At 41.7% G+C, this 25,903-nt stretch overlaps 1 protein-coding gene across 3 annotated transcripts in view; it reads left to right on the top strand.

Moving 5' to 3' along the window:
* The window catches only part of MCF2L2 (MCF.2 cell line derived transforming sequence-like 2), a 249,958-nt gene that overhangs the window by 26,330 nt on the left and 197,725 nt on the right, over positions 1 to 25,903 (top strand). For all 3 annotated transcript variants that reach the window (XM_009446932.4, XM_003310140.6, XM_009446933.3), the window contains exons 2-3: positions 12,738 to 12,821; positions 23,135 to 23,249. In XM_009446932.4, coding sequence (XP_009445207.3) covers positions 12,738 to 12,821; positions 23,135 to 23,249 — 199 coding nt within the window. The remainder of the gene's footprint in view (positions 1 to 12,737; positions 12,822 to 23,134; positions 23,250 to 25,903) is intronic.

Genomic DNA, 25,903 nt, shown 5'->3' with positions numbered 1-25,903 from the left:
AGGTGTGAGCCACTGTGCCTGGCCAAAAAACCATTTTCTTAACCCTTCTAGCCTCTAGCCTTTTATATTCTTTTTTTTTTTTTTTTGATGGAGTCTTGCTCTGTAGCCCAGGCTGGAATGCAGTGGCGTGATCTCGGCTCACTGCAAGCTCCGCCTCCCGAATTCACGCCATTCTCCTGCCTCAACCTCCCGAGTAGCTGGGACTACAGGCACCCGGGAAAAACCCACCACGCCCGGCTAATTTTTTTTTGCATTTTTAGTAGAGACGGGGTTTCGCCATGTTAGCCAGTATGGTCTTGATCTCCTGACCTCGTGATCCGCCTGCCTCGGCCTCCCAAAGTGCTGGGACTACAGGCATGAGCCACCGCGCCCGGCCTATATTCTTTCAAATAAACTTGATAATCATTTCATTAATTCCCCTCATCCCCACAAACTTACTGTACTTTTAACAACAACAAAGAACTAGCTCTAATTACTCAACAGAGTAGTCTCTAATCTTGAAGTGCTTTCTAGTACAACTGCTTTGGGAAAAGATTTGACAGTTTCTTATAAGTTAAATATACACCTACCCTTTGACTCATCAATACCATTTCTAGATATTTGTCTGAGAGAAAGGTGAACATGTCTACACACAGGCCTTTACATGAAGATTCACAGCAACTTCATTTAAAACAGCCCAAGTTGGGGAAGAACCTGAATGTCCATCAGTAGGAGAATGAACAAGCAGTAGCTGTCCATACAATGACATGAAACTCAGCAATGAAAATGAATGAACTACTGATACCTACTGTGGATGAATCTCAAATGCATTATCCTGAGAGAAGCTAGACACAAAAGAATCAATACTGTATTATTAACACCATATGATGTTTTGGAACAGGCAATACTAGTCTCTATCGAAAAAAGTCACAGTGGTGGTTGCCTGGGAACCAGGGTTGACTGGGAAGGGACTTGAAGGTATCTTCTGGGGTTATGGAAATGTTCTGCATCTTGAAAGAGGGATGGGTTACATGGATGTATTCTTTTGTCAAAGCTCACCGAAATGTATAGTTTCATATTTGTACGTTTTTATCCCTCCCCCTAAATTAAGTTAAAAACCTTAAAAAAAATTTTTTTTTTAAAAAAGTCTTCCAGTTTCTTGTTGGCCAATGGCAAGGCTTACTCTGAAATTTTAGCTTGAATGATACAACGATGAGAAGCTTGTGTAAAAACATTTATTACTTGCTGATTGGCTATTTCACATTGTGCTCTTTCTTTAACTATGGAAGCACATTATTAATAAATACCATTAAGCATGAGGAACCAAAATAAAATGCATCAGGAAAAGGCAGCCTCTCTCTGAGTATATCATCCTCTCTGCACGGCAGTTTGAAAGGTGAACTCCCTTTACCCCAAGTGGTAGTGAGTAGGCTCTTGATCACATCATGACAGGCAAAGAATATCCTTGTTTGAGAATCAGACCATACTTGCACCTGATCTTCAGGAGTCGTTCAGGAGGCGCTCTACATCCTGTCTCAGGATCTGAACCTTTACCGTTTGCCGTGTCAATTTAAGGTGCCTGCTCAGATAGTGAATCTTACTGGCTGCAGCGTTAAGCCTCTGGATTTTATTACTGGCAGCCTAGAGAGGTTAGAAGAGAAGGAGGGTAGAATTGTGGCCTGGAATAAGTTTTTATTTTTTTTTTAAATCATCCTTTAAAAAGTTTATCCCTATCGTTTTATTTTAAATATCTGGTGGCCTGATTTGTGTCTCATGATGTGATGATGTGATACTTCTATAAAAAAAAAATTCTGATTCTCATTGAGGCTAGGATGTCCCTCACTGTCATCCCCCAGTTTTCCTTTTGTTTCTAAATGAGTACGTCTGATAATCTGCTGGGGCTGTAATCCTGTGAGCACTCACCAATCAAAAGGATCAACTCTCGGCCACGAAATGACCTCGAGTGAACTTCAGGGAGATTAACCGGGAGAAAGGATTGAACATTTCTGTGTGAGTGCAGTGCCTAGAGAGAAATGGAGAGCGAGCGAGGTGGCGCCGTTTCCTGGAATCCAGTCGTGGTCTGGTGCATGAAGTGTGAGCAGCAAGATCCTAGATACTCACCTTACACCTTGGTGCGGATAACAGAGGCAGAGATGAGGGCCTATCACCGTTTAGTAGGAAGTTGCATCAGGCTGGAATATATGGCAAAAAAAGGTAGTGTGGAAGCAAGGATGCATGTGTTTTATGTATGTGTTTTATTTCTCCTCATTCTTAGCATAATGATTTAAAGCGAAGAAATTTTACATTAAAAAAAATCTTACTTTGCAGTACCGTCTCAAGTTTTTTGTGAAGAAGTTTTAAAATGACTTTTTTAAAAAAAGCATTAATTAGCTATTACAATATTGTAGATGGTCATTTATTGATATGTTCATAGGTAGATTCATAATAAAAACATTTTCTGAAAAATTAGGTTATAATATGGAACGTGTAAGTATGAGCTTGTTTTGAAAGCCTACATATGTCTGCACATACATATATGTGCACTGAATATTGTATACCAATGAGATAACTACTCAATTTTGGTTGAAGGAATAAGTTTTACTTAATTTTGTTTGGTTGTATTTTCTATTTTTTAAAATTACCAACATACCTTGCTTTTGTCCAAGTGGTAGTAAGTAGGATCTTGGTCACTTCATGGCAGGCAAAGAATATCCTTCATTTGAGAATCAGATTGTACTTGCAGCTGATCTTCAGGAGGAGTTCAGGAGACGCTCTACATTCCGTCTCAGGATCTGAACCTTTACCATTTCAATATTTCTATATTTCTTCTATTAAAATGAAAATAAGAATCCAGATTATGAAATTCATATTCCTGAAGAAAAATGTCAAGTCTGAAAGGCTTCATGTTAGATGCATGAACTGATAACAGACTGATGGTCTCAGAGTAGAAAAAAGCACTTCCCTTCGATGGGCTGGTGAGAAGAATCATCATTTCTAAGTGTGCTTTCCGTGTACTTGGAAGCCAGCAGGACAGATGTTCTCAAAGCTGAAGCAGCTACTTGTTCTAAGACTGCTTCTTTTAGAAATGCACTTATTGGTATGCTCCAACCTTTTTTATTTTTATTTTTTGCCTTGAAAATGTTTATAATACATTTATTCCCTTTGGATCACAGGCTAGAAAAGGTGATTAAAGCAAATGTCTTAGGCTCTCTCATTACTCTTTATACTTGGAACCTGTTTCTTCAACAGTGGGAAGTTATTAAATGAAGTGTGCTTTAAAAATAATCATTGTTGCAGTATACTTTCTGATTGAGACATGATTCATAGTTATATACCATATACTTATATAGTATATAATGCATAAATTATATTCTCAAAGGCAATGGCTATTATATATTTGCTACTTAGAGAAGGACAACTTGTTAAATAGATTTTGCTTTCCATATTTAAACGTGTGCTCACCTGCGCATGCACACAAATCCTTACAAGGCTTGAATTGAAGTGTATATATATGATTGCCCTAATTTTATTAAAATTAAATTATTACAAGAGCTTTCCAACTCTGTTAGTAGTGAGGAGAGGAAATAATTTGAAAGAAGAGTAAGATTTCCAAATCCTGAGCTCACAGAATTATATATGCCTTCTTTTTTTCCCTACTAAAGAAGATTATGAAACGTTCACCTATATTCTTTAGCTGTCAGTCATTTTATTCTGTGACTCAAGACAACAGTGAAAGTTGAGTATGTTAATGTAAGTTTTGTGAGTATCTAAAAGACCTTTCTGACATTACTGCCGCGTTATATTCATGAGATACTGTCAGCTGACTTTTCGGACTAAAGCAACACTGATTCCTTGGGATTAGGGGAATTAAACTAGAGATAACATGCTGATTGGAATATGCGTTAATAAAGACCCATAGTTTATGTAATTGTTGGGGAGTCAGGAGAGTTAGCAATTGGGTGTTTGCTTTTCCACTGACTGTCCCTCCTCCCTTTTTTCTTTTTTTATAGAAAAAAGCATATTATATTTATAACATATATGATTATAAATATATTAATATTATAAAATGAATTCCTCTAAGTTAGAGTAGCGCCAGCTGCTGTAACAAACACCCAAATTTCAATGGATTAATAGATTCCAATACACTGTCCTCAGTCAGAGAGCTGTCTTTTCTCAGTGTTTTAGGGACCCTGGCTGCCTCTATCTTGTGGGTCTGCCATTTGCAATACTTGGAGTTGTCACCTTGCAGCCTGGGAGAGGGAAGAGAGAGTGGCGAAAGCAAACTTGTTTCTTAAATACCCTAGCTTAGAAGTAAGACATCATTTTTGCTTACCTCCCATTGGCATTCACAGTCACATGACAATAACTGAAGGTAAGAGGGTGGGTGGGAGAACAATAACTGAAGGTAAGAGGGTGGGTGGGAGATTGAGTCCCTGGCTAGACAACTGCCTTTCAGTGGTAAAGCCACTGTATGGAAGAGGATCTGTGACATTTTGATGGGCACCTAGCCATCTCTGCTTCAATGGCTCATTGCCATTGAACTTAAGCAGTACCTCTATACATACATACATATAAACATAAACAACATTCTGTTCTCTATCTCACTTTCTTTTTAAAAAACTTAATGTATTTTAAACCTCCTTTCCTGTCAGTAGCATAGATATATCTGATTTTATTTAATGCCTCCGTAGTATTCTATTCTATGGCTTTATCATCATTTATTTAACCAAGCCTCTATTAATGGTCATTTGCAACAAAAGAGCAAGCTATAATAAACATCTTCAAACCCATTTATTTTGTACTTGTGTTAATATTACCTTAGAAATCCCTAGACATGGAATTTCTTGGCTAAAATGCTGCATATTTAATATTTTGACAGATTTTCAAATTAATTAATGGAAAGATTGTACCTATTTATACTTTTACTCATAGATAATCTGCCTACACTCTTACCAACCCAGTCTTATTCACTGTTAAGATAATCACTAATCCATCAGGCAGAAAAGATCTCATTTTGTTTTAATTTAGATTTCTTTATCCATGGTTTGAATGTATGTGTCCCTCCAAAATTCATATGTTGAAACCTAACCCCCGAGGTGATGGTATTAGAAAGTGAGGCCTCTGGGAGGTGGACAGGTCATGAGGAATCCACCTTTGTGAATGGAATTAGTGCCCTTATAAAAGAAGCTTCAGACAGCTGCCTCCCTCTTCCATCTCTCCTGCCATGTGAGGACTCAGCGTACACCCCTTTCGCCCTTCCACCATGTGAGGATGCGGCAAGAATGCACTATCCTGGAAGCAGAGAGGAAGTCCTTGCCAGACACAGAACCTGCTGGTGTCTTGGCCTTAGACTTCCCAGTCTCCAGAACTGTGAGAAATAAATTTCTACATTTGTAAATTACCCAGTCGAAGGTATTTTGTTATAGCAGCAAGAACAGACTAAGACTTGTGGTTAAACATGTTTCAGTATAAATTTATTGGCTATATTCTATGAATTGTCTGTTTTCAGTCTATGCCTATTATATTAGTTTCCTGTGTCTGCTGTAACAAATGACCACAAAACTTGATGGCTTACAACAATAGAAATTAATTTTTCTCACAGTCCTAGAGGCCACAAGTCCACCATCAGGGTGCTGGTAGGGCCACTCTCTAGAGGCCCTGGGGATGATTCAGTTTCTTGTCTCTTCTGGCTTCTGGGGGCTGTAGCTATTTCTTGGCTTGTGATTGCATCATTCAGATATCTGTCTCCATCTTCACATGGTTTTCTCCATGTTTCTGTCTTCCTCTGTTTCTCTGTCTAACCTCCTTTCTCATCTCATCATACTATTCCATGTTATTGCATGTATACTGAATATACAATAATAATTATTATTATTATTGTTTTGTCCACACACCATTTCCAGCCAATAGGCTTCACTGTTTATGGGCCAGTGATATGTGAATTAAATATATACAGAATCCATAAGTCATTACTTATTCCATAAAATATATTTTTTCTTGCCTTCATGTCAGCAAAATCAGTGTTGGTATAGCTGAGATTTTCACTTTGAACTGTTGAGAACAGTCATCTAAAGTCAATGTGATCTAAGTAAAATGTAATTGTGTTTAACAAGTTCAAACTTTGAGTATATTTGCATGATGAATTACCAAAAGAAAACTAAGAGCACTGATGCTTGGTTCTCTTGGACTGGCTATGTCATTACCAAAGAATCTACAGCATCATGCTATGTGAGAGGAAGGATTTCTCAAGTTAATTCATTTGTTTTTTCTCTTATCTAAGCACTTCCACAGTTCAAATCTTCCCTGCACTCTGAAGCAGTGTGTGTCCCTGACGTCAGCAGTGGTGCAACCCACAAACCACCCTAGCATTTGGATGCGGTCGCATTTTCTTTTGAGGACATAAACCAAGAGCTGTGGAGTATTTCCCTGGGTCTGAGCAGCGTTAAAAGAGTAGATTTCCAGGGCTATGTGCACCTGCCAGCATTGAGCACTGAACCATGAGTGCCCAGGGCAGCCAAGTGTTCTTTAATACATATGTTCATCGGGGGAGGGTGTGAGATACTGAGCCCTCCAAAGTGAGGGTCTGGGCAGGCGGTGCCACAAGGAACTTTCTGGAGGTGGGAGGAGGGGAATATTCCATTTCTTTCTTTTTTTTTTTTTTGAGACGATGTCTTGCGCTGTTGCCCAGGCTGGAGTGCAGTGGCATGATCACAGCTCACTGCAACCTCCGCCTCCCAGGTTCAAGCAATTCTCCTGCCTCAGCCTCCTGAGTAGCTGGGATTACACGCACGTGCCACGACGCTGGCTAATTTTTGTACTTTTATTGGAGACGGGGTTCTACCATGTTGGCCAGGCTGGTCTCAAACTCCTGACCTCAGGTGATCCTCCCACTTCGGCCTCCCAAAGTGTTGGGATTACAGGCGTGAGCCACTGCACCCCGCCGAATATTCCATTTCTTGATCTGTTTGATGGTTACATCAGTGTATATTTGTCAAAATTCCTCAAACTGTATGCTTAAGGCTTTGTGCATTGTATTGCATGTAAATTATACTTCAATAAAGTACCAATAGCATAAAAAATAAAGGCTACCAGTGCATACTTTTCCGTATGTAAACTAAAGGGGTAACCACATATAATTCCATCACTTTAACACAACTGTTTCATATATTCTTTTCTCATACACCCACACATATGTGCATAAACATATCACACGCTTGGTTTTTTCTTTCTTTTTTAAAATCTGACTATAATCTCACCACTTGTAGGATTTTTGTGTCCTTGACATTGTATCTTAAATCTTTTTCGGTGAATGTGGTCTTTATACTTGTATAATGATTGGTTCCATTTTTTCACTCTGGTAAAAACATCACAGTCTATGCCATTACATATAAAGTTTTTATTATGTTCTCATGATACATTTTCAGATATAGGATTAGTGCATAAAATATTATGGAGATTTTAATGACTGTAACGGTTAAGACGTTGGGCTTTGGAGGTCAGAATGAGCTGGATTCAAGTTCTGGCTCTGCGTGATCTTGGACAAGCTACTTCAAATCTAGTTCAATATCATCCTTAGAGTGGATTTAAGGATTAAATGAGGTCGCATATGTAAAGTACTGGTATGGAATCGACCACATAAGTGCTCAGTAATCACCAGGTAAAAGATTGAGAAACGACTTTCCAAGAGGATGCTACCTGCTTCACTCCCTGAGGTTCTGCAGAAGTACTGATTTTCCAGTATAACCCCAGCATTGTGTATTAGAATCTCAATTATTTTATGGATGAAGTGAGATATTTTGTTGCTGTTTAAGTTTCATTTGTTGATGACTAGGAAGTTGGACATTCTAGTGTTCTTGATTTTTAAAATCTTTAAATTTCCTTCTAAACAATTATTCTGTCTGCTTTCAAAAGCCTTTACTTCATTATTCATTATGGATAAGATAAAAGTCACTGTTATGGGGCAGGTTAAGCATCGCTATAGTGCAGGACCCAGTAAAAGAAGGAAATATGTTTATGTTATTTCTGACCTGGCCAATAAAACAGAGCAGTGAAATGCATTATGCCCCATGGGCTGGCTTTTTGTACCAGCCCAGCAACTGGTGTCTCTGAGCCTCTGGTCCAGAGTTTCCTCAGTGGTCTAGTCTGGTTGTGGAGGTAGGAGGGTGGGGCAGGCTGGAAGAGGTTCATTTGAGTGTTAGGGCACATTCCTTTTCTGTCATTGTGCAACTGATTCAACCAGTTAATCTGTGACATGCAAAGTTAGTGTCCAGCTCACAGCTGGTGCCCTATTCATGTTATTAACAGTTAGGGTTTTGTTACACAGCGCCTGAGAGCAGAGATCCTGGTTCATGGCTTGTTACACGTTGTTGCAAACTCAGTTGTTGATATCTAGTTTGATCAACTGGCAGATCCTTCTGTTCCTTCTGTCCCCTTGATTCTCTGGGCAAAGCAGTAATGTCACAGGGTCTGCCAAACTTGGGGCAGCTGTTCTCTGCTCCAGACCATACTTTTTCCCCCTTAACCTAGGTATTTATTTATTTAGTTCTTTTTCTTTTTTTTCCCTCAGATCATACTTGAATCTTTTAAATCATAGTGTGACAGAAATTTCAGAAGAGCAAGAGTGGGAGGCTAAGGGTCTCACTGCCCTTTATCCTTTATCAGTTGCAGCAGTCAGACAGTGTTGAGATATCATCAGCCCTGTTTCCTGCCCTCTGTTGTAAGGAGGATGGCTCCAATCATTAGCAAAGGTCCTGGCCCCAGAGCGCATGCTGCTCTCTCAGCCTGGGAAGTGGGCAACACAGGGATATTGCTTGCTGCCTGCAGTGGAATTCCCGTGGGACATGCTGGACTATTTCATCGCGTAAGAGTCTGGAGGCTGTGTTTGGCCTTTGATACCGTCTGTATTTCTGGAACTGTGGGCCCAGGGTAAAATAGAGTCACACTTCTGTGTACTTATCAAGGATAGAAAAGAGACAAGTTTTTTCCTAGTGTATTTGTTTGCCCAGGATAGAAATTGTGTTGAAATTGAATTATCACTTCCCTTTGCCTTGTGTGGGTAACAAAGAGACAAGTTTCTGCCAGGCGCAATGGCTCACACCTGTAATCCCAGCACTTTGGGAGGCCGAGGCGGGTGGATCACCTGAGGTCGGAAGTTGGAGACCAGCCTGACCAACATGGAGAAACCCTGTCCCTACTAAAAATACAAAATTAGCCGGGCGTGGTGGCAGGTGCCTGTAATCCCAGCTACTCAGGAGGCTGAGGCAGGAGAATCGCTTGAACCCGGGAGGTGGAGGTTGCAGTGAGCCGAGATCATGCCATTGCACTCCAGCCTGGGCAACAAGAGCGAAACTCCATCTCAAAAAAAAAAAAAAAGAGACAAGTTTCTCCCTAATCTGTGCATGCCAAAAATGGCAAAGAAGCAGGAAGCCTCCACAGATCTCTGTGAGGCCAGGGCAGGTGTGTAACAGGCACCAGCGCCTTGGTGGGTCACAGTTCTGCTCACCTGTTCCTGGGAGAAGGAAAAACCCTTTTACTGGTGAGAACACTGAGACTCAGAGTGTACTTGCCCTGATCGCCTGTCTAGAAGGTGGCAGAAAGGGCCTTTGCATGCAAGCCTGTCTGAATCTGAAGCAGATCCTTTCCCATTGCAGTGGAGGTGTTCTTTCAGAACCAAAGAGTTCTTGTACTTCCTCCCCTACCTACCTATACAGGAGTGGGAGGCAGGGCCTGCCAGCCGCAGGGTGATCTTTGTGTCTCTTGGTGTAGAGCATAAGTGTACTTTACTGGGGGCAGAACAGAGCATGCCCTATTCCAACAGGACCACAAGTGTCAGGCAACTGAAGGCTGGGTGTATCTGCAGTCATCTCCATGCTGAGTCAGAGGATGAGTCTGAGAAAGCCTCATGATCTGTTGCAGCTGGCCAGGTTGGGTCATGTGGCTTCTTTGCTAGGAAGACTTCAAGGATAACCATGTCACTTCCTGGCTGGAGAGCAAGCACTCTCAGCAAAACCTGCACTAAAAGCAAAGCAGCTCATTGCTATTCTTAGAAAAACAAATTATGAATTTTAGTCCGGTTCATTTGATAGCCACAGGAGGCTAGCGAGAAAGGTCTCTTGTCGGGGGCTGAGGGGATGGGCAAACCTCAGATTCCCATGACACTAGTCAGCCTCTCAGGGTTGCAGGAGCCTTTGCAACTCAAGGCCAAGGGTCTGGGAACTCTATCACGTGTGGCTGAGGTTTGCCCTCTTAGCGTCAGGTGATCCGGGCTCTACAGTTATTTGTTGTGTAACCACAGGCAAGTTCAGGATCTCTCTGGGTCTCCATGTTGTCATTTGAAAAATGAGATGGCGTGGGGATGGTTGACTTCGCTAATGTCGGTTCCCCTTTCAGATCTTACATCTTTAAAATGTTTAATTTAAAGCACACCTCAAATATTGACATGTAAGAACAATAAATTACACCTTATGATTTTTGTTTTTCTCTGGGTTCATCATCTCTGAAATATGCTTGCTTGGCCAGGCGTGGTGGTTTGTGCCTCTAATTCTAGCACTTTGGGAGCCCAAGGCAGGAGGACTGCTTGAGCACAGGAGTTCAAGGCTGCAGTGAGCTATGATTATGCCACTGCACTCTAGTCTGTGTGACAGAGCAAGATCCTATATCTTAAAAAAAAAAAAAGTCAAAAAAATGCTCAGGTATGAACAAATAATACTGAAGCTCTATTTCTGAGTATGCCACTGTCCTAGACCACTGGGAGATTGTACTCTGAAAACTCTTTAATTACATAACTTCTGTTTCTGCTGAAATTCTCTATGTTGTTGTCTACTTGTGTTTTACATTTTATTACAGAAAATTTGAAACGTAGCAAGAGAATTATGTAACAAACCCCTGTGGACCCATCAACCAGCTTCAATAATTATCCACATTTTGTCAGCATGTTTCATCTACCCCCCACTTCCACCCCATGCATAGTTTTAGAGAAGGGGAGTGCTGGAGTATTTGTCAGCAAATCTCAGACTTCATATCATTTCACTGTTAAATGCTTCAATTTGTGTCTCTAACAGAGAAGGCCCCCTTTTTATAAAATGTGACTACCATGCCATTATTACACCCACTGAATTAACAGTGATGAAGGAGTTCTTTGAACTTTTAGTGAATTCAGGGTGGAAGTGGTATTGGGATGAAGAAGCTCTGGTCTAGATTTATCCCCTTTACCCAAAACAATGGGGGAATTCATTGAAGGGGATCTTGGGGCTTAAGCTGGCACTTGGCCCACCCCTTACAAGACTTTCAGAAAGCAAATTTGGGTAAGGCCTGTCTGTTCAGAACAATGGATATAACTAGCATTTGCTCAGCACCCTCTATGTACATCTCCATATATATTATCTCCTTTAACCTCCACACCAAAAAGCTGAGAGTAGACCAAGACTCAGAGAGGACCTTCCCAAATATTACCTTCTGATTGGTCAACACTAGAATATCATAATGTTACCATGACCCCATAATGAATCAGTAGGAAATTCCTACCTAGCATCAGAGCACAGGTTGTTTGGTTCATGCCTTAATCTAACTAGATGTTTAACTCCTGTAGAAACAATAACCAGTTCATTCATTTTTTGTTATTGTTTTTGTTTTGTTTTGTTTTGAGACAGGGTCTCCATCTGTTGTCCAGGCTGGAGTGCAGTGGCACAGTCATGGCTAACGACAGCCTCAAACTCCTAGACTCAAGAGATTCTCCTGCCTCAGCCTCCCAAGTAGCTGGGACCACAGGCATACATCACCATGCTTGGCTAATTTTTAAATTTTTTGTGGAGACAAGATCTTACTCTGTTGACCAGGCTGGTCTCAAACTTCTGGCCTCAAGTAGTCCTTCCCCCTCGGCCTCAGTACCCAGCCACCAGTTTATTCTTTAAGATTCCCTGGGAAATAATTGAATGAAGATAATATCTTAGGCAGAGATAACATGAAAATGCCTTCCTCTCTTCAGCCTAGGTTGAAAGATTCCAGTTGGTCCTCCCCTCTCTCTAATTCCTTTTCCCCAAATGGAAATGAGGGCAAATCACAGGGCTTATAAGTCACTTTCTAGGGTTAGAGGAACTTTGTAGATTTGTGCTTGAAAGGATTGGATTTTTGCATTGGAAACCTATATAACTTATTATTCAGTTAGGAGAATCTTTAAATAGAAAAATGAAAAAGTGCCTTCTTATATACATTTAGCAGTAGGAAGAGGCCCCTTAAAGTATTCTGGAAGGGGGAAAAAAAGGAATGGAGATAAGTAGGGGAGGAAGGAAGTGAGGTAGGGAGGAAAATAAAAATTAAAGAACCCTCATGAATCCTAGATTGATTTTATGACCTGTTTTGAAAGGAGCTCTAGTAACTTACGTTGTTTGTGTTTAAAATGTCTTTCTGCAGACCCAAAGGTGTAGGCAAATACCTGCCTTCGTAATGAGGTCATCCAGCAGGTTTTCTGTGAAGCTGCTGGAGCTTAAACTTCAGGGTTCTTTCCTTGTATTGGTCCCTCCCAAAGCCTTGGTAGGGGATCTAGAAATGTGTTCCACGCTCAGATGCATAAGCTCCAAAGCACACAAATCCAGATACAGCCCTGGATCTCAGGAATCAAGTTCTCAAGGGAATGATGTGCCAGAACCGTCTCTTGATAAGTCCCAGATTTCCCAATAGTACAACTTGCCTTTGTTTCTTTTTAATTTCTTCTTGTAATTTGCACATGTTTAACTAACCCACTTTGTATTTCATTTGTGCAGATGAAATTATGCAGCAGGAAGTCAGGCCCCTGATGGCGGTGGAGATAATAGAACAACTTCACAGACAATTTGCCATTCTTTCAGGTAAGGGGCACATTCGTTTGCATTTCCAGATTTTGATGGGGGGTCTTGATGGGAAGGTCCAGCCTCTTGAACCTTGAGGAATGTTATACTCAAATCTCACTCACCCCTTAGGCTTCACCCGGGACTAGAACAGGCTGAGGCCTATCCTGCCAGAAGAGGGTGGGATCTCATACATATTATTCCCTTTGCTGTTTGGTGCAATCTGATCTTTCCCAAAGGAGCACATTTCTTTGCGGTTGTAAATAACAGACCTGAAAAGATTTTGAGGAAAGAAAAAGAGACAACTACTGACATCAGCTGCCACCATGATGTTCTTCCAATGTTCCTTTGGATGTTCTTCCAAGATTCAGCCTTACAAAGGTCTTAGTTCTAAGGGTTCCCGAGCGTTGCTGAGGTTGTTTGTTCTCTGGGAGAATTGTCTTTTATTCTTAGCTCATTTAAGGGATTTCTATCAAGCATTTGATTGGGAATGAAGAGAGGCTGTTCTGACTAAAAGTCTAGCATTTTTTGAGCCTAGACACAACCCTGAAAGGTTGTCATGACTTGAATACTGTTCTTTCTTATTCGCTCAGCCAAAGGTGACATGACTTTAATTACTAAAACTAGAAGTACATGCCAAACCCCAAATTGTGGTTAGACCCAACTTAGGAGAATGAAGTGGTGACATTAGATGTCCTTAGTATATAACATGGAGGGATAAAGTGGCAAGTTACTCTTTTCAACTTTTACATCTGTTCTGAAAAAAACAACAAAGCCATCTTAGTTACATCACAGAGAGAATATGTAGTTGGTGTGAATTTTATTCTACAACATGGGATATTAAAAAAAAAGCCACATCTCTTTCTTTTCTCCAAATCACATTTAATCTGCTCCAAGCTCCTCATCCCACTGATTTGAAGGAGATGTGAACTCAGTTATTATTGGGATATTTCTCCCCACCCCAGCATTGCCTCCTGGGTGACCACATCTTACACAATCCAGGACATTCTGGGGGAATTCTCTGGTCTTTCCGCCATATCAGTCACTGCGCACATAGTCACTGAAAGCTCCATAAATACAGGGTCCTCCTTTTTCTTCTTACTGTCTGTATTGCCAATGCTTAGATCAGAGACTGGAACATAAAAGGTACTCAGTACAAAAATATCCAAGTCCCTGTGGTCTATTCTGCGAGGCCGGTGCTCGCCCTGCTCCCCAAATGCCTAGTTAGGCACCATTGGCCCCTGTGGGAGGACCTAACCAGCCTCCTGAAGGCGCAGTCTCATAGCTTCCCACTGTGAGTCTGGGCTTGCGCAAGACAAAAGGCAGAATGGGGTCTGTCCTCTGGGTTCCTGGAAACTGTTGCTGTGGCCCTACCACAGAAGGCCCCGAGACCACCATGCAGCTCAAGGTCTGGAATGGATGACAGGGTGGGCTGGGGTCAGGTAGATTCCTAGAGCCTTAGACTAAAGCTCTGAGGCCTCAATGCATGATTCTGGCTTATATAATTACACAATGGCTCATCTCAGGTATCAGTCTAGTGACAGATTAATTAATACATTTATGATCCAAATTTATCTCCTTTGAGTATTATTGAGGCATTTCTTTCTGTTCTTATGACTTAGAGGCAATATAGAAAAAAGCATGAACTGGTATCAGACAGCTCCAGATATGAATTTGGATTCTGTACTTACTAGCAGCATCACCTTGGGCAACTTACTTCTCTAAACCTCAGTTTCCTCATCTGTATGATGGGGTTATTGTAACTTTTTTTTTTTTTTTTTTTTTTTGAGATGGAGTCTTGCTCTGTCATCCAGGCTGGCGTGCAATAGCATGATCTCAACTCACTGCAACCTCCACCTCCCAGGTTCAAGTGATTATCCTGCCTCAGCCTCCTGAGTAGCTGGGATTATAGGCACCCGCCATCATGCCCAGCTAATTTTTGTGTTTTTGTAGAGATGGGCTTTCACCATGTTGGCCGGGCTGGTCTCGAACTCCTGACCTCAGGTGATCCACCCGCCTCAGCCTCCTAAAGTGCTGGGATTACAGGCATGAGCCACCACACCCAGCCAGTAATTTTGAGGATTAAATGACATAATGTATGAAAAACACTTAGTATTGCAACTGCTGAATAAGTGTTTCTCTTTTTTTCTGATATCTTTTTATAGTTCTATAAAATGTTTATTTTGGGATTCTATTACAAGTAAGATAATTTTTATAAGGAACCAATGTCATGCTCACAATAAATATGGTATACAATGCCACCATTGAGTCAGGAATAGAGATAATTGTCACTCCCTAACGTAGAACAGAGAACTGTGGAAACACACACTGGGCGCAGAAGACACTTCTGCTTTAGGAAGGTACTTTGACCATAATAAAGATAACCCTTCGTTTCTGAGTTCCTTTTGTCATTTAAGTTTGTCTTCTTTTTTTCTTTTCTTTTTTTTTTTTGAGACATGGTGTCGCTGTGTTACCCAGGCTGGGGTGCAGTGGCACCGTCTTGGCTCACTGCAGCCTTGACCTCCCAGGCTCAAGTGATGCTCCTACCTCAGCCTCCTGAGTTAACTGAGACTACAGGCAGGCATTGGCGCACACCATCATGCCCAAAATTTTTAAATTTTTTGTAGAGATGGGGTTTTGCCATGTTGCCCAGGCTGGTCTGGAACTCCTGGGCTCAAACAGTCTTTCCATCTCAGTCTTCCAAAGTGCTGGGATTACAGGCGTGAGCCAGAGTGTCTGGCCCAAATTTGCCTTTCTTATGAAGCAGAAGCATGGATTCGCTGTGATAGTAATTACAGCCTTGCAAGTCTGCAAGAATAGCGGCAGCCGTGGGTCTCTCTGAGTCAGCACTTTGTTTGGAATCAGAGGCCTGCTTTTCATCTTTAACCATCTCTCTTTTTCTGGCAGAAACAGCAAGTGTCAGCAAGGAGGCTGTTGTGGGGGCCTGTATAGTTGTTGCTGTAAAACAGAAATCTCTCTAATTAGGTCTTTTCCCATGGCTGTGGTAGCCTAAGAGCTGCAGCCTCAGCCCCAACTCATAACAGCTTCCTTTTCCTGATTCAGGCAAGTAAGGTAAAGATTTTCCCTACAAAATTTTCTACCAATTTCACGGATCTCTGGAAGGAGCCAGAGACCCTGTCAACCGGGAAGGCTGTGAAGGAGAGGATAGAGCCTTTTCCTCAATGCAGCCCTAGCTGCCTGGTCTGCTGAACTGTGCATGTGTTCCCACGGCTGGTAGAAGAGCAGAGGCTCATTACATGAAGCCTGACCCAGATTTGTGGCCCGATGGTTTGCGGCCTCTGGATGCGAAGCCTGTGAGCAGGGCCACCAGCGGGAATTGGATATTGACCAGGGCTGGGGCCTCTGGTAGCTCTGACGTTGGAAGACACCCGCATGTTCACAGTGAACTTGGGATATTTCTAAATTCAGAGCTTAGCTAGGAAACGAGAGTATAAGCAGGTTAGTGTGGTGGAAACACTCTGGGCTTTGGACTCAGACAATTCTGGGTTCACATTCCAACACAACCAGTAGGTGGCTCCAAACCCCAGTTTTTCATCTGTAAGAAGAAAAGTTTCGCTCAGCATGGTATCTGACTACAAGGGAACTTAGCCTCTGAGACTTGTTGGTTTGTTTTTTTAATTGCATAACGAGGTCTGACGATAGAAACTCTTGGTATTGGATCAGTGGCTCAATGACATTAAGGCTGACATCTTTATGATTCTCTTGATGTTTTCTTCTTATTTGTCAACTCTTGATTCAAGGTGGCTGCTGCAATTCCAGACATCAGGTCAGTGTCCAAAGCAGGAAGAAGGAGAAGGAAAATGCTGGCTTCTTTGGTTCTGTTTGTAGAAACTCTTGGCTGCCTTCTGCTTATGTCTCATTCCAGAATTCTGTCACACAGCCATTCCCTGGCAGCAAGAGAATCTCAGAAGGCAAGCATTTAGCTTTCTAACTGCCACAGGAGACGGTGGTCAGGGAAAAGGGGATTGGGAGTGAATTAGCCATTAATCAACGTTTGCCACAGCTCCTTTCCTTTAATTATAAGGAATTGTCCTTTTATATTTATCTTGATGGTTGTTTCCCACTTGGAATTATTGTGAACTGAATCTCTCTCTTTCACTTTCTCCCCCTCTTTGCTCCCTTTCTCTGCCTGTCTCTTGCGGCAGCTTGAATCCTTTTGAAAGTAATTGATGAAGAAATCAACTGCTCAATACTCTTAGGCTTGTAGAGTCCCCAGTTTCCCCTCATACACACCAATGAAGCCCAGGTTTGGTGGAGGGTAGGGCTCCCAGGGGTGAGTGGGAGGCTCCTAACTGAAACAATGGAAAATGTCAAACCAAGGAAGAGATTGGAGCCCCAACTCCTAGCTTACATATGGAGCTAGTGACCTGAAACCTGGGAGGTGAGAACCAAGGGGCGACATCTAGAGCAGGACTGTTTAATAGAAATACAGTGTGGGCCACACATGTACTTTAAAATTTTATGGTAACCATATTAAAAAGGTTAAAATAAACAGATACAATGAATTTTAATTATATATTTTAAATTTACCCATATCTAAAATAATATTTCCACATGTACTCGATATTCAACATTTTTGGGATTTTACCTTTTTTATTCTAAGTCTTTGAAATCTAGTTTGTGTTTTATACTTACAGCATATCTCAATTTGGACTGGTTCCATTTCAAGTGCTTAATAATCACATGTGTCTAGTGGCTGTTGGATTCGGTAGTGCAGGTGAGAGGGAAGGTTCTCAGTCATGTTTGACTGAATATCTCCTTTTTATAACAAATGATTTGTACTGCCCTCTGCCATCCTAACATGAAATTTATAGATACTATAACTTATATCTGCAAGGGTGGGCTCAACAACTACAACGAATAGACTCCAAAGAGTATAGAGCTCCAACTGTAACCACCCAAGGGGTTCACCTTGCCTGCTGCCCAGACAGAACCAGGGGAATTACAATAGAGAAAGAGTAATTCATGCAGAGCCGGTTGTGTGGGAGACTGGAGGTTTGTTATTACTCAAATCAGTCTCACCAAGCATTCAGGGAACAGAGTTGTTAAGGATAACTTGGTGGGTGGGGGGAAGCCAGTGAGCCAGGAGTGCTGATTGGCCAGAGATGAAATCACAGGGAGTCGGACCTGTCTTCTTGTGCTTAGTCAGTTCCTGGGTGGGGGCCACAGATCAGGTAAACCCATTTATTGATCTGGATGGTGCCAGCTGATCCATCAAGTGCAGGGTCTGCAAAATATCTCAAGCACTGATCTTAGGAGCAGTTTAGGGAGGGTCAGGACCTTGCAGCCTCCAGCTGCATGACTCCTAAACCATAATTTCTAATCTTGTGGCTAATATTAGTCCTACAAAGGCAATCTAATCCCCAGGCAAGATGGAGGTCTGCTTTAGGAAAGGGCTGTTACCATGTTTGTTTAAACTAAACTAAATTTCTCCCAAAGTTAGTTCAGCCTACGCCCAGGAATGAACAAGGACAGCTTGGATGTTAGAAGCAAGATGGAGTGGGTTAAGTTAGATCTCTTTCACTGTCTCAGTCATGATTTTGAAAAGGCGGTTTCAAAACACACATAACAGAAATTAATTTCTTACTCTTTTACCAGTTCTGCATGTATGTTCCTGGTCAGCAGACAACTTTTCTCCATGTGGAGGTTCAGGAATGAAGGCTCCTTTGAGTTTCTGGTTCTTATTGTTGTTATGCGTGTCTGGGGAGCAGACAGGCTAAGAACATGGAAGGAGCATAGTGCTTCTTAAAATTCTCAGCTCAGAGATAGCATACAGCACATTCCATTGACTTGAACTTGTCACAGTCATTTGAACAAACTTAACAGCAAGGGAAGCTGGGAAATGTAGTGTAGCTATGTGCCCAGGAAGGGAAAACTTTAGGTGAACAGCCACACCTACCTATGCACATATTTTTAAAAATTAAAAAATAAAAGGAACTGTAAAGGAGAAATCAAAGGAAACTAATTATAGTAAAGTAACATATCTTTCAATAGTATGTATTTCCACATGCATGTCTAGCTACATGAGAATAATGAAAGAGGTGCTTGCCCCTCAATTTGGAGTCACCAAAAATGTGATGGGTGCAAATGCTGGGATGTGGTGGGGTGATCAGATACCTGGAGTGACTTTATTAAGATTAAAAAAAAAAATTCTTGGCCGGGCATGGTGGCTTACGCCTGTAATCAATCCCAGCACTTTGGGAGGCCGAGGTGGGCGGATCACCTGAGGTCGGGAGTTAAGAGACCAGCCTGACCAACACGGAGAAACCCCATCTCTACTAAAAATACAAAATTAGCCGGGTGTGGTGGTGCATACCTGTAATCTCAGCTACTTGGGAGGCTGAGGCAGGAGAATTGCTTGAACCCGAGAGGCGGAGGTTGTGGTGAGCCGAGATCGTGCCATTGCACTCCAGCCTGGGCAACAAGAGTGAAACTCCATCTCAAAAAATAAATAAATAAATAAAAATAAATAAATAAATAAATAAATAAATATAAAAATTCTGTATGATTATTTGTAAAAGCAGAGTCTAGGTTCAGAGCATTTTAAATGGATTTTTCACTTAAGCCTCTGGTAAGACATTTGGAAGTCACGTAGCATGTGGGGCAATTCTTTGTTTTATTAAGGAGAATGGGTCATTTAGTATCCTAGGCCCTGAGATTTCCAAAGTGCTTCCCAGGGAATGGTTCTGCCATTTCCCCAGTTAAAATCTTGTGTGGAGGAGAAAGGGAAAATAGATACTGGAAGGCAAAGAGCAGTAGGAAGATGCTTTGCACCCTTCCCCATCATTGGTCTTTGCCATCTTCCTGTAGAATTTCCCGTATTCTCAATTCACCTGTGCATGAAGCCTTCATGCCAGCTATCACCAGGGCCCTTTCAGCAATCACCTTATGTACCCCAAGCGCTTAATGTTTTCTGCACTAAAACTAGTTGTCTTTCACTTAATGAAAAGGTACAAAATCATAGTAGGAGGAGTAAAGTTTATTTTAAGTTATCATTTTACTTAGTACCAAATAATTTGGGGTTGTTTGTATTCCTTGCATTCAAGGAATGCATTGGACTTTGGAATAATCATTCTTTCTTCCTATTGCATTACCGCGTTTCCTCAGAAGGTGGCACTAGATGCCATGTTGTGGGTTGCCCCACAGTTAAGTCCAGCTCTGTTTCCTTGATGCTTCTGCCTCTTAAGACTAATATTCAACAGTAGGTGGGTGTCCACAGTTAACCTTAGGGCATCTCTGCCGTTCAGTGTTTGTAGTAACCAAGGTAGAAGAAAACTTCACCTTTTTTCATTTAGGTGAGGATGGCTTTAATACAGTCAACTATGAAAAGGTAAAATTGGCCGGGTGTGGTGGCTCAACGCCTGTAATCCCAGCACTTAGGGAGGCCGAGGCAGACGGATCACTTGAGGTCAGGAGTTCGAGACCAGCCTGGCCAACATGGTGAAACCCCGTCTCTACTAAAAATACAAAAATTAGCTGGGCGTGGTGGCGTGTGCCTGTAATCCCAGCTACTCGGTAGGCTGAGGCACAAGAATCGCTTGAACCTGGGAGGCGGAGGTTGCAGTGAGCGGAGATCACACCACTGCAGTCTAGCCTGGGTGACAGAGTGAGAGTCCATCTAATAATAATAATAATAATAATAATAATAATAATAAATAAAAGGTAAAATTAAATGGCATAATCACATTCTAGTGAATATTTTAGGGTATTTCAGTTCCTTGAAATGTTTTAGCCAGTCCCTCAGCAAATGTTGATTATGCAATTACTACAGTGTTATAATGCATCTTAATTTAGCCTTTTAAAGACGCAAATTCTCTGAATGCACATTTCTCTGAAACTTCCCATAGTTGTGAAACTGCAAAGAGGAAGAATATTATTAGATGAAAGCTGTTAATGTCCTCATCAGTCACTGTAATGAGGTAGTTCAATATACTTGTCTTGATAAACATCTAATCTGTAGATTTCATTTTTGGAAATTTAGAGTAAACATGTAGGATTAATAAAGAGGTACCTTCTGTGGAGGGATGACTGACCATCCAGACAAACCTCACATGGTTTCGTTCTACAGCAACTGGTTTCTGAGCACCTAAGACCCATATTAACAACACTCACAAGAGACTCATGCAGAAAAACCACAGCGCTAACTTATTCTTTACATAATATACTTATGTTTGCTCAATAACACATTCCTTTTCTTGAAAGAAATTTAAAATTTACATGGAAAATCAGATTATAAACAGAAGATTCTTATCAGGCTTGGAGTCAGCACCAGAGAGTTGCTGTAAGAGCAACTGTAAGAGCACTGGATGATCTTACAGTGGTGTCATCAGATAGACTGGTAACGTGGGTTGGACTCTCAGAGTGGGCTGGCCCTCTCTCCTTAGAATAGCACTGGCTGTACACTGCCCGCCTTTGCTCCTCTGAGTCCTCCTCTTCTATAGTTTCTTCGTGGACCACACATCCTCATTAATCACACAGTCCCCACTAACCACACCCCACACTGATATGTGTGTCTCAGATATGTTGAATACATTCAGTCATTTGTAGTTGGCCTTGCCTTGAGAGCCATGATTCCTCTTCAAGTGGTTTCTCTTCAAGGACATAACTTGGGAGGTGCATGCAGCTTAAGCTCCTATACTACTGGCTAGGGTAGAGGTTCCCAAACCCTCTCAATTCTCTGCGCCTTAGTATCTCAGTCTTTTTTTCATGGCCCCCCTAGGCCAAAAGCAATAACTAACATGTCAAACAACTTAATATGTATTTATGTCCTAACAACTTAGTAGCTGTTTGAAAAAATAATACATATAAATTAAAATATTATTTTTTCTCTCATTTTTATTCTTAAATAACTACAGCTATCTTAAACCTTGCAATCAAACTAGATATCACCACCTTTATGTCTTGTTCCACATTGATTTGCACACTGTTTTTGCTTTTTATTCCAGCAAGTACCAAACCCCCAGCTTTATAAAGATGCAACACCATCTACAAGAATATAATGCAATTTGATGTTGAAATTGGGAACTACTGGGGCTGGGCGTGGTGGCTCATGCCTGTAATCCCAGCAGTTTGGGAGGCGGAGGCGGGTGGATCACCTAAAGTCAGGAGTTTGAGACCAGCCTGGCCAACGTGATGAAACCCCGTCTCTACTAAAAATACAAAAATTAGCTGGGTATGGTGATGCACGCCTGTAATCCCAGCTACTCACGAGGCTGAGGCAGGAGAATCGCTTGAACCTGTGAGTCAGAGGTTGCAGTGAGCCGATATTGCACCACTGCACTCTAGCCTGGGCGACAGTGCGAGACTCTGTCTCAATAAAAGGAAAAAGAAATAGGGAACTACCTCAAGCCAGTAGTAGTGCATATGGTGTCTGACAGATGTCAACTGTCACTGTGTTTCCCTCAAAAATTTAAAATAGTCACAGTGCTCCCATGAGTTTACTGTGGTTCCCTGCTTACCTGCGACACAGTTTGGGGACTGTGGGGCTAGAACTTAGTCAAATGGCTCCATGCAGCTGCAAGGGGACTGGGAAATAGAATCTATTGAATTTGGTGGTCTCTGCTCTGAATTAAATGTGAATTTTCATATTTTTACTTTCACAGGGATATCTTAAATTACTATTTATAAATTCTTGAAGGGAAGCTGATTATTGCTTCCTTGTAATAATAATAATTGTAATCATGGTCACCATTTTTTGAGCAGTTTTATATAATAAGCACCCTGCTAAGGTGCTTCTCATTTGTGCTGTCACTTAATCCTCACAATACCTTACCACGTAGGTACAAGCATTGTTCCTATATAATAAAATGGTAGGCCATATATATCTCTATATATACATACATATATATATATATAAATATGAAAGAAACACATTAAATATCTTGCCAAAAATCATATAGCAACAATGTGGCAAAGCAGATTTGAACCAGGCTGTCTGATTTTAGCATTAACTCTCTTAACCACCACGCAATATTACTTTTGACATTTACTGACTACAAAAATGAAGAGCAGTATTACATATTTGTGTTGGCATTATTTACTATTCTACCTATGCTGAATAATTAAATCAGTATTTCCTTTTACACAGTAACTCTCTTCAAAGGATTCAAAAATTGAATTCTTACAATGCCATGGAGCCAGCATGAATGAGAAGAGAGACTTGTTCAAAATAACTGTGTTAACTTCTCCCAAATTCTAGTCTGAGATAATATAGGTAGGAAAAGAGGTGACCGATATTCTTTCGCCCAACTTCCCTGCAGAGGTGTGACAGGACAACATTTTGCTAACATTTTGACCACCTGTTTTTGTTGCAGGAGGCCGAGGGGAGGATGGCGCCCCCATCATCACGTTCCCAGAGTTTTCGGGGTTCAAACACATCCCAGATGAAGACTTCCTGAATGTCATGACCTACCTGACTAGCATCCCCAGGTGAGCCGAGCACAGTGTCCTGCCGCCTTAGGCACTGGCTTTATTCCACACTTCCCATGTGGCAGGGCTGGGTTGAGACATATACTTCCATGAGCATGGTTTACCCTGGTATGCATAATAACCCAGCTGGCTTCTGTCACCCATCAGTCACGAGCAAGGAATGTGGAAAGGGACTGGAAAACAATGGCAAACAAGCCTCAGTTTTGACTCTCTTGTGCACACAGGAGGGACAGAATAAACATGGTCGGGTGGATAGAAAACTGAGCAGCTGTGTTGCCTTTGTTCCTTAGGCTATTGCTTTATTTTCATTTTTTATTTTTGAGATGGAGTCTTGCTCTGTTGCCCAGGCTGGAGTGCAGTGGCACGATCTTGGCTCACTGCAACCTCCGCCTCCTGGGTTCAAGCAATTTCCAGCTGATTTTTGTATTTTTTTTTTTCAGCAGAGAGGGGTTTCACTATGTTGGCCAGGCTGGTCTCGAACTCGTAACCTCAAGTAATCTGCCTGCCTCGGCCTCCCAAAGTGCTAGGATTACAGGCTTGAGCCACCGTGCCCGGCCTAAGCTGTTGCTTTAGCTAAAGGTTATTCTGGCTTCCTGGGTCGCGTTGTCTAGGACACATGACCCTTGTTTAAGGAACTCCAACTGTGTCAGGAGTTATTTATCTCTCCTAAATAAGAAAATTAGGGGCAGATTGTTGTCATTGTCATTGTCAGATGGAGAAACTAAGGCACAGAGCAAGGAAACTACAAGGCCAGGGAAAAAAACTGTGCTTGTAGCTGAGCCCATGATAGAAATGCTTTCTGGCATCTTCTTCCACCCTCTCCAGCCTGGGCCTCAACTCTTTATGCCGCTTAAATCGGTATGGGCCCAGGTCTTCGAGGGGATGGAATGTGGGCAGAGTCCACATGGGTCACCACCATTTCACAGACGGGGGCAGAGTGGGGTCTAAACCCCCTCCTTAGGCAGTGCTGTGTCCACCTCCAGCAGAGAAGACTTGGTTGGGAAAGGCCTTCCCTCCATGGGTTTGCATTGCTTATGAGCCCCCACCCCTGCCTTGACTATAGTGTGGTTTAGAATGTACACAGTGGCCAGGTGTGTGGTATTTTGCCTGCTTTCCATCTGCCTTCTGTGATTTAGAGGTAAACAGCAGCTTTGTGACTGAGAGGCTGCCTGGAGTCTGATACCACTTGTGGAGATGAGGAAGTTGATTGCTTTAACCAAACCCACTTGAAAAATATGTTTTTTCTTTTACACCTTTTTCTTTAGTTTTTTCTTTTACACCTTTTTCTTTAGTTTTTTCTTTTGCCCATCTTATTTCTTCAGAGAAGGTTATGGATTTATTTTGAATGCATTTCTTTAAAGTTAGTACTTAAATATATTTCATCAATTTCCTCCTTTCCTCCTCCCTGCCACTGCCATATGCCACGCGTTAATGCAGATATAAGGATGTAGGGAATCCTTTGTTGCTGTGAGGGAAAGACACCACACCTGTCTCACGGCTTTGCTCAGGTGTTTCTCTGTGGCACACCTCTGCCCGTCTTCTAGGCCTGACTCATGCACATTCATCAACCCTCAACTCTGACCTCATCTCTTCGATGAAACCTTCCTTCACCCCAGTTCTGCTTTCACAGAGTCTTTTTTTTTAATTTCCACAGAACCCCGAGGTTTACCTTTGCCTATGGAAATTATTTGTCTATGGAAATTATTTCTGCCTCTCCCAGTAGACTGTGAACTTCTTAAGAGTAGGGGCCAATGCTTTGCTTTTCTTCTCTTTTGTTTTTAAAATCTCCAGCCCTAGCACAGTGCCCAACACCTGGTTGGTTCTCAAAAGTAATGTTGGTAGAGTTTTCAGTTTTGATAATGAGTCATTCCAAACGGTATTTGTTGTAGGGTGATGAAGGGGTTAAAATATGCTATTCTATACTATGCGCCATAAAAAAGAATGAGTTCATGTCCTTTGCAGGGACATGGATGAAGCTGGGAGCCATCATCCTCAGCAAACTAACACAGGAACAGAAAACCAAACACCACATGTTCTCACTCATAAGCAGGAGTTGAACAATGAGAACACATGGACACAGGGAGGGGAACATCACACACCGGGGCTTGTTGGAGGGTCGGGGACGAGGGGAAGGAGAGCATTAGGACAAATACCTAATGCATGCGGGGCTTAAAACCTGGATGATGGGTTGACAGGTGCAGCAAACCACTGTGGCACATGTGTACCTATGTAACAAACCTGCATGTTCTGTACATGTATCCCAAAACTTAAAAATTTAAAAATGCCATTCTGGAATATTGACTATTTAAGTTAAAAGCACTTGAAAAACAGCAGGTACAAGAATATCACTTTGACCTTTGTGCTGTTTCTTAAGAGGAGAAGATGGAATTCCTATGTGAAAGACACTCTCTAGGGACTAGAAGGAAAGGTAACTTAGAGAATATTGCACAGACCTTGTTAGAAATTCTATTTTTTAAGCTTCGCCACATAATTTAGTTACATTTTCATAGTTTATTATTCTTTGTTCAATCCAATGTAGAAGTAACTGACTCTAACTGATTCTTTGGGTCTTCATTTCTTTATGAGGGCTCTTGTGCCATGTAAAACATTTATGAATAAATGTCTATGCTTTTCTCATGTAAATCTGTGTTTTG

Source organism: Pan troglodytes, chromosome 2 (genome assembly GCF_028858775.2).
Source record: "Pan troglodytes isolate AG18354 chromosome 2, NHGRI_mPanTro3-v2.0_pri, whole genome shotgun sequence".
Taxonomy (NCBI): Eukaryota; Metazoa; Chordata; class Mammalia; order Primates; family Hominidae; genus Pan; species Pan troglodytes.
This window is presented reverse-complemented; position numbering and strand designations above follow the sequence as displayed.